This window comes from Myotis brandtii, unplaced genomic scaffold (genome assembly GCF_000412655.1).
Source record: "Myotis brandtii unplaced genomic scaffold, ASM41265v1 scaffold369, whole genome shotgun sequence".
NCBI lineage: Eukaryota > Metazoa > Chordata > Mammalia > Chiroptera > Vespertilionidae > Myotis > Myotis brandtii.
Genome location: NW_005364180.1, coordinates 622,068 through 630,871, shown reverse-complemented (window position 1 = coordinate 630,871; position 8,804 = coordinate 622,068). Strand labels below are relative to the sequence as shown.

At 63.7% G+C, this 8,804-nt stretch overlaps 1 protein-coding gene across 1 annotated transcript in view; it reads left to right on the top strand.

Moving 5' to 3' along the window:
- RAB3IL1 (RAB3A interacting protein (rabin3)-like 1) overlaps positions 1 to 6,131 on the top strand; it is a 20,778-nt gene extending 14,647 nt beyond the window's left edge. Inside the window, exons 7-9 of the mRNA XM_014544547.1 lie at positions 1,309 to 1,626; positions 4,144 to 4,210; positions 5,117 to 6,131. Of these exons, the coding sequence (XP_014400033.1) occupies positions 1,309 to 1,626; positions 4,144 to 4,210; positions 5,117 to 5,199 (468 nt within the window). The 3' untranslated portion in view covers positions 5,200 to 6,131. The remainder of the gene's footprint in view (positions 1 to 1,308; positions 1,627 to 4,143; positions 4,211 to 5,116) is intronic.
- The last annotated feature ends 2,673 nt before the right edge of the window (positions 6,132 to 8,804 follow it).

Below are 8,804 nucleotides of genomic sequence, written 5' to 3'. Positions count from 1 at the left end.
GGGGGCCGGGTACAGGGGCACCTGACAGAAGAGGGACAGTGGCTCTGCCCACTGACCATCCTGCCCCTAGTCACGGACCCCAGGCTCTCCGGGGAGTCTGGGAGCTGGGTCCCCCTCTTCCTGGCTGGCCTGATGCACCCTCTCCCACCCCCTCTCCCCCACAGTGGGTTCCGGTCCCCGATTGACACCTAAGTGATGTCAGTTGCCAGCTCTGCCTTCTGCTCCTAAGTGGCCCAGTGGCCCTGGCACCTCATCCTTCCTGCTGCTCAGGCCGCGCTGAGCGGGGCTAGAGCAGAACCACGTGGCCAGCGGAGCAAGGCGGAGCTGGGGAGCAGGCCCCCTCGGCAGCCGGGGGTGGGAGCCTCCTTATCGAGGGGGCATGTGAGGCAGGTTTGCAGGGTGAAAGCAGTTTGCCAAGGAGGGGAGGGCCTTCCAGGCGGAGGGGCTGGATGAGTACAGGCAGGAGACGCTGGGGTGTCAACGGAAACACCTCCGAGTGGGTGGGTGGAGCAATGGGCGGGCAGGGAGGTGGGGCTGAGGCTGGAGCCAGAGTGGAAGGTTCTCCCGTGAGACCTGGGCTTTAACCTGCTAGGCCAGCCTTTCCCAAACCACCAAGAGATGTCCCTGAAAAGAGGGTTCGCTGGTCCAAGCGGAGAGCCACAGCAAACCTGGAGGCAGCAAAGGCTCTGATAAGTCCCGCAGCCAAGCAGCCTGTTTAACCTTTCTTTGCTCGGGGTTCTCCACGGCTATTTCCTGGGCAGTGGGGAGCAGCAGGGAAAGATGGGGGGCTAGATGTGGAGCGTTAGAGGCACCTGGCTCCTTGGCACTCGCGGCCACATGAAGAAGAAGAAGGCACAGGGCTGCCTAGGAGCTGAGGGGAGCCGGCGAAAGGCCCTGCTGGCGTGACCCGGCCTGGGGCCTTGGTGACTAAGTGGAGGAGAGAGTGGACTCCTGCTTAGTCCGGGGAAGGGGTGATGGTCTGAGGCCCCAGTAAAGTCGGAGAGGCATCTTTTTTAAAAAAATATATATTTTATTGATTTTTTACAGAGAGTAAGGGAGAGGGATAGAGAGTTAGAAATATCGATGAGAGAGAAACATCGATCAGCCGCCTCCTGCACACCCCCTACTGGGGATGTGCCCGCAACCAAGGTACATGCCCTTGACCGGAATCGAACCCGGGACCCTTCAATCCGCAGGCCAACGCTCTATCCACTGAGCCAAACTGGCCAGGGCTGGAGAGGCATCTTAGGGGCTCCTCGGTACACCCGGCATGAGGTTGCCCATGTTCTCCCACCCACGAGGGGTTAGGGGAGGGTTTGGGGGGGTCCATCCCAGGGAGCCCTTGGCCTGCCCCGTCCTTGGCTTGGCCCTGGGCTCCTTGGGAGGCTGGGCCTGGGGAGAGGACGCCAGGTCCGCCCCCATGTCTGTCTGCTGCCCCTCCCACTGCGCCTTCTCCCGGCTGCGCATCCCCCGCATGAGCTGGCGGGTGAGCCCAGCCGGCCCCATGGCCCCTCTGCTTCCCCCAGCACATGTGCCCTGAGCGGGTTGGCCCGTGCCTGTCGCCACCGAATCCGGCTCGGGGACTCCGAGAGTCACTACTACATCTCGCCATCGTCCCGGGCCAGGGTGAGTCACCCATTTAGAGCATCGCTTGGCTCCTGAGGGGCCCCCTGGGCTGGGACTCTGGGCCCCGGCCTTGACCCACAGGGCAGGCTCAGAGAGGTGCGGGGACTGATCGAGCCGCACAGCCCAGCCAGGTGTCCTGGTTGGCTCTGGCTGCAGAACAAGTCACCATGCACGCCGTGGCTCCCAACACCCATTCATTCTCCTCCCCCCGGGTCAGGAGTCTGGGCCTTGACCCACAGGGCAGGCTCAGAGAGGTGCGGGGACTGACCGGGCCGCACAGCCCAGCTCCCAACACCCGTTCATTCTCCTCCCCCCGGGTCAGGAGTCTGGGCCCCGCTTAGCGGGGCGCCCGGCTCAGGTCTCCTGGGCGGCAGCCAAGGTGTCCGCCGGCTGCCTCCTTTCTGGAGACTGGGGTCCTCTCCCGAGCGCGTGTGGCCGTTGGCGGAACCCGGTGCCTCTGTGGCTGAAGGACTAGGTGCCCGTGTTCTCGCTGGCCAAGACGTAATCTGGGTGCCCCTGCACCTGTGTTGTTTAATGTCCCCGGATGAAGGCAGTGGCCTGGAGGTCAGACTACAGTCCCGGCGCCTGCGCCCGCCTTCGTTCCAGCCCCGGCTTTGGGGGGGTCCTGAGGCGTGTTTGTCACAAAGCCCGCCGTCAGCGCGGGGCGGGGGACCCTCTAGGACTCCCAGCCCTGCCCCCTGTTGCCCTGTGACCGGGCTGATCGGGGCCTCGCCGAGCTGGGGGTAAGGGTGGGGTGGTCCCCACTCTTCCGGCCCCTCATGGACGGCGAAGAGGGTTGTAGGGGGCAGAGGAGGAGCTTGGTGCGAAGGCGGCCTCGTGCGGGCGGCCTCGGAGGAAACTCCTCCCCTTGGCCTCCTAGGGGCGCCTGTGGGGTCTGAATGGACTTACGGCCACGTCCTTGGCAGCAGGCTGGCCAGTGCGGGCAGCGTGTCTGTCCGACAGCTTCCGCAGGGCACCGAGCATGTCGCCCCGGTGGGGACCCCCAGGAGTGAGCTGACTCATTTCCCCAAAGGGAGTCTGAGCCTTAGAGAGGAGGGGGTGTGCCTGGGCCGCTCAGCGCCGGGTCTCCCCGCTCGGAGTCCGCAGAAGGACGCGCGGACATCCCCGTGCCCGGCCAAGTCACCTTCAGGACTTGGTTCCTTCAGGCCTGGCGCCCGCTCTGGCCTGGGGGATGAGGAGGGGGGACGTTTTAGGTTGTGGTCCCCGAGGATGTGGTCCCATCCGGAGGAGACCCAGGCGTGTGGGGTCCGCAGGGAGAGGAGCTCTGTCCCCAAGCACAGCCCTGGGGCCAGAACCCCCTGCTCCCGCCAGTCCCTGCTCACGAGCCTCCCGTGGGGACCACGGGCCACACCTGGCCTTTTCCTGCCCGCCCCCCGCCAGTCCTGCCCCGCCCCCCGCATTCTGGCCTCACTGGGCTGGTGCCCTGACTTGGCCACACTCCCTTCATACCTCCCTGCCTGTGCCCGGGCCACCAGCCCCCCTGCACCCACTTTGTCCCTGGCAAGGGTTCCTGTGTGTTTGAGGGCCCAGCACGAGCAGGTCCGCTCCCTGTGACTTTCTCCAGGCCCCGTCTGGGGCCCCCACACACTGGACACCCCTTCCCCAGGGGGCTGGACGTCCAGTCGGGGCTGCTGTGGGCACTGCCAGCTGCCTACCGTTCTGCCTCAGGGCGGGTGTCCCTAAAGGCAGAGCCTCAGAGAAACGTGCAAGGCTCAGGCGCTAGAGAGGACGCAGGATGGGGTGCAGGCGAGGGGAGGTGGCGGAGCGAAGCGGGGTGTGGCCGAGGCTGGGGTCTGGCTGCGGCTGAGTGGGTCCCACCCTGAGGCAAGGGGACTGGCCTTTTATACCCCCCATGCCAGGTAGCCATTGGCAGAGGGGCACCTATGAGCCATTAGCGGCCAGCTCTCTCAGCATCGGGGAGATGGGGCCCCAGCCTGGGGAGGGCCCTGCAATATCCTCTCTACCGTATGAGAGTCTTCGTGGCAGGGCCCGGGTCTGAGCACAGGGGGCAGAGCAGGCTTTGGCCGGGCTGGGGCTTCGGGCATGGGCACCCAGGGCCGCCAGGGGAGCGGCTGCCGATCCCCTTGTCTTCCCTGGCGTTACCAGGAGCACCTGGCTAAGGCCTGGCTGGCCCGAGCCTCGGCATCCAGAGCAGCAGCCGCGGGGGTGGGCGGCTCTGCCACGATTGGCTCTGTGACCTCCACGGTTGTCAGCTGGCTTCGTTTTGGGAGCCTCCGTTTTCCCCCGTAACAAGGGCATGAGAAGCAGGCTGCCTCCCTGGCGGTGGGCCCTTGATTAAATGCTAGTTGCTGCTGTTGTTTTTAGTCGAGGTTGTAATAGTACTGCTATTGTTAAACAGCCCAGCCCCGTTCGATTCAGGCTCTGATGGGACAGGACATGGGGCGTCCCGCTCTGGTCTCTGACCTGCCCTGGCTTTTGAGGGACCCCAAGTCTGAGGACTGGCGGTCACATCCCCCCCTCCCCTTCTTCCCGCAGATCACCGCTGTGTGCAACTTCTTCACCTACATCCGCTACATCCAGCAAGGCCTGGTGCGGCAGGACGGTGAGCGCCCCCTGGTGGCCGACGGGAGGATGGCACCCTGGGGGATGGGGATGGGGCCGGTCCGAGGCTTCTGCCAGGACTCCGTGAGGGGGAGATTGTGGGTGAGGAAAGGGCCAGTAAGCCTGGCGCTGATGTGAGCTGCAGAAGGAGCTCTGAACCCCGCTTTACCAGGAACGCTAGCCTGATGCCACCCCCCACCTGGTCTGACTGCTTTCTCCCTGGCCCAAGGCCCGCAGGGACAGCTCCCTGTCACTGGCCTGGCGTTTGAGAACCTGCATGAGGGGCCTCCCCGGGGACCCCTCTCCTCCAGGTGTGGCCTTCTCATGGCCCCTGAACCTGGGCCTCCCCCTGTGCCCTTGCCCAGCGGGTCCTCTGACACCCCTGCCCCCTCCCCCCATCCTGCATAGCCTAGCTTCCCGCTCCTCCAAACTTGGTTCCCCAAGAGTGTCCTGAACCAGTTTGGAGTGTGCGCCTCTCCCCCACCTGTGGGGGCCAACTCCCCCGGGGAAGGCCGCAGCCAGGCCAGGGTTGAGCCCTGAGGGGCCACCTCCTTCCAGCTGCGTGGACTGGCCCTGCTCAAGGTCCCGGTGAGGCCTTGGGAGGTGAGGAGGGAAGGCATTGCGAGTGTGTGGCCGTGTGCACCTGCTCATCCGTGTCCGGCTGTGGGAGCGACCGCCACCTGCTCCCCGGGCAGCACGGCCCCTGCACGTGTGTGCACTCAGCAGTTTGCAAACCTCAGACCCCACCCTCGGAGAGTGCAGCCACTGGCCGAGGCCATCTGTCCTGGGGGACGGGGAGCCCAGAGTGCCTGCCTGCTGCCCTGCCCAGAGCCAGGGGAGGGCCAGGCCGTCTGCCCAAGGTGACCCTGAGCTGTCACCAAGCTCTCCGCCCTCTCTCTGCCTGCAGCAGAGCCCATGTTCTGGGAGATCACCAGGCTGCGGAAGGAGATGTCGCTGGCCAAGCTGGGCTTCTTCCCCCAGGAGGCCTAGCCTGGCCCAGGACCGACGGGCGGACAGGAGGACGGTGCGGGAGCCAGCCCGGAGCCAGAAGCTGCACAGACGGACACACGGCCAGGCGAGGAGGCGTGCTGAGCCAGTCCCACGCGCCATCCCAGGGAGACAGGACCCCTTCCCAGTGGCACAGCCACCACGAGGCTGGAAGGCACCGGAGACCGAGGACCCGGACCCACACTCGAGGGCTCAGCTTTCGGGAGGGGACCCCTGGGCCAGCCGGCACCCTCCGCCCCAGTTTCGGGAGCTGCTGCCTGCAGGTGCCTGCGGCTGCTGGGCAGCCTGGTCTCCTGGTATTGCCCACCCAGCTCCCAAGCCCTGCGCACCAGCACCCCCTTGTGGCCATCCCTCGCCCCATCCCAGTGGGCCCGCCGTCCTAAGTGCCCATGGGGCAGTGGTGCTAGGAGGGGCCGCCAGGGACTTCCACGCCAGCTGGCACCTGCTTGAGAACTGCCTCCAAGTTCCTCCGATGGACAAGGCCCCTCCCATGTGACCTGCCCCTGCCCCTGCCCCTCTGAGCCCTGTGCTCCGGGAGGCACCGCCCCCACCGCCGCTGGAAGGACCGGGGCACTTTTCCCCCAAAGCAAAGCACAGCCAAGGCCTCATGGCGCCAAGCCTGCTATCAGCTGAGGGTGGCCCTTCAGACAGCATGGACCGAGGTCATCAAGCCCTGCCCGCAGGACAGGGGTGGGACAGGCAGGCCCCAGGCCCCCCTCCCCCCTCACAGCCCATTCAGGGCCCGGCTACCACCTGGACACATCCCTCACCACGTCCAGTTTCCGCCTCTGAATGGAATGCAGCGCATCTCTATTTAATAAAGGAAGCCTTTGTTGGTAGAGGCGGGGCAGCCACGCGCCTTCGCTCCTGTGCCCGGGGCTCGGGCCAAGGCTCGGGCATCTACAGGGACGAAACCAAATCCTTTCCTCGCCCACCGGCCCTCGTGCGCCGGATTAAGCCCAGATCCTGCAGGGTGGCTGTGCGGAGACGCCTCGGGTGGGGCTGCTGGCTGTTGGGGGAGGAGCCCGAGTCCTCTCCCCTGGGGAGCGGCTGCCGTGGGGAGAATGGCTGGCTCTGCGGTGCCTCCTGAGGGCCTTGGGCGGGTCCCCTCCAGTCTCCCTGCCTCGGTCTCAAGGAAGCCTGGAGCCCGGAGTCCAGCTGCCTGGCGCTCACGGGACAGCGGGAGGGTTGACTGGTGATGTCAACACAGGCAGGGACCGTGGTAGCAATCAGGGAGGAGGAAGGGCTGGGGCCTGGTACTGCCCGTCCCAGCCCCCAGCGCCCGTTCCCGACTCAGTCACACCCAGGGGAGGGAAACACCGGGTGACATTCCAGAGGCCAGGCCCAGGGCCCCGCCCTCCAGACCTGCTCTGCCTGCCCCTCCGATAGCGGGCACTTCTCTTGTCAGGCCCACGCGCGGCCCTCAGGAGCAAACAGTAGCTGAGAGGGATGGGGACACACTCTGGCCCCATTATCTCCCAACAATAGCTCATTTCTGAGCCCTTGTCCCGTCCCAATCCTGGTTTCCAGCCCTTTCAATGAACGAATTCATGTGACCCTCACAGCAGCCCTACGCGGTACTGTTATCCCCATTTTGCAGATGAATCAACTGAGGCACCGAGAGGTCACACAGAGGAAATGGTGTCCCCACAACAGGAATGGACGAGTCCAGCTCCAGAGTGTTAAGCAGCATCCTAGGCTCCTTTTACTAAACATCTCCATGTAAAAAGCTGCTGGTTCGATCCCAGGTCAGGGCACATGTCTGGGTTGTAGATGGATCCCCGGTAGAGGGTGTGCAGGGGGCAGCCCATTATGGTCTCACTCTCACATTGATGCTTCTCTCCCTCTCCCTTCCTCTCTAAAAAAATAAAATACAAATCTTTAACCCCCTGCCATGTTCCTGGTGAGGAACCAGGCCCTTCCCCGGTTTTCGGGGATGGAGAAGCTGAGGTGCAGGCCGTGGCCGAGGCAGATTTGAGTCTATGTTTGTTTCCCACATTTTTACCCCGTGACACCTGCCCTCGCCTTGTCCTTCTGGTTTGGGGGGTGGCTCAGGGAGGGAACAGTTAGCCATCAGCCACACAGGTGTTACTCCTCTTAAGTGAATTTTCTAGATAACCCACTTGGCCCTGGCACATGTGGTCACCTCTGGAAAGCTAGCACCGACCAGGGCCATTGAGCCCGAGCCCAGCCGCCCCGTGGCCTGCCCATCAGAATGCCGCATGTCACAGTCTGCCACGCCTGTCCTGATCTGATCCTGCCAGGGCTCTGTACCTGGGCCCTGCGCTCCTCTCTGGGCCTCAGTTTTCCCATCTGTGAGTTGGGGAGATTGGCTGCCGTCACCTTTACTATCCCCTCCCTCTTTTCTCATTTATTTTATTGTGGTAAAAAACACATAAAGTTTACCATCTTAACCATTTAAAAAATATATAGTATTTTTATTCATTCCGAGAGGAAGGGAGAGGGAGAGAGAGATACAAGCATCAATGATGAGAAGTTCATTGATCGGCTGCCTCCTGCACACCCCCTACTGGGGATCGAGCCCGCAACCCGGGCATGTGCCCTGACCGGGAATGGAACCGTGACCTCCTGGTTCATAGGTGGACGCCCAACCACTGAGCCACGCCGGCCGGGCACCGCCTGAACCATTTTGAAGCGCACAGGCCAGTTGTGCTAAGTATGTTCACACTGTCGTGAAGCAGATGTCCAGCGCCTTTTCATCTTGCCAGTCGGCAACTCTACCCGTTAGACAGCCCCTCCCCCGCCGCTGGCCGCCACGGCCACTTCCGTTCCCAGGACGCTGGCTGCTTTAGACACTGTCCGTGGCATCGTGCAGCGTCTGTCCTTCCGAGACTGGCTTATTCCACTTCAAGGCTCATGCGCGTTGCGGCCTGGGGCAGGGGTCTTCCCTCCTTGGGGCTGGTAACAGTCCTCGGTGCGTGTGGGCCACACGCTCCTTGTCCCCCTTTGATGGGCACGTAGGTTGTTGCCAGCACTCGGCTAACGTGGTGCGCGCTCTCTCTGGACCCTGCTTTCCATTCCTTTGGACGTTCACCGAGAGGCGGGTCGGCTGGTAGGTGCGTTTTAGTTTGGTCAGGACCCTCCACGCTATCCTCCATGGTGGTGCTCCGGTTTACAACCCTCCGCGGTGCGCAAGGCTCCGGCCGCGCAGTCCTCCCAGCACTCACTCCTCGCTGTCTTTGGATAATGGCCTTGCTGATGGCTGGGGGATGCTCCTTGCGGTTTTGACTTGCATTTCTCTGATGCTTAATGCTGTTGAGCATCTTCTCATGTGCTCCTTGGCCAGCTGTGTGCAGCCCGTTTCGCTCAGGGGCATCTGTTCTAAGGAGCTCTGCGCCATGGCGGCCACGCATGGGGAGAGTCTGTGGCGGGGAGGGCCACAGGGGTCTTGAATAACCATGGCCCTGCCTCCCGCCCTCCCCCTCACAGGAGAGAGTGTGCAGGGGCTCAGCAGCCGGCGGGGGTGAGCTTGCACTGCAAGGCGAATGCTAAAGCTCAGGGGGAGGCTGCTGTGTGTCTGCTGGGCGCATCGGGGCTTGGCGACTGCTCTCTGGGAGGCTGGGAGC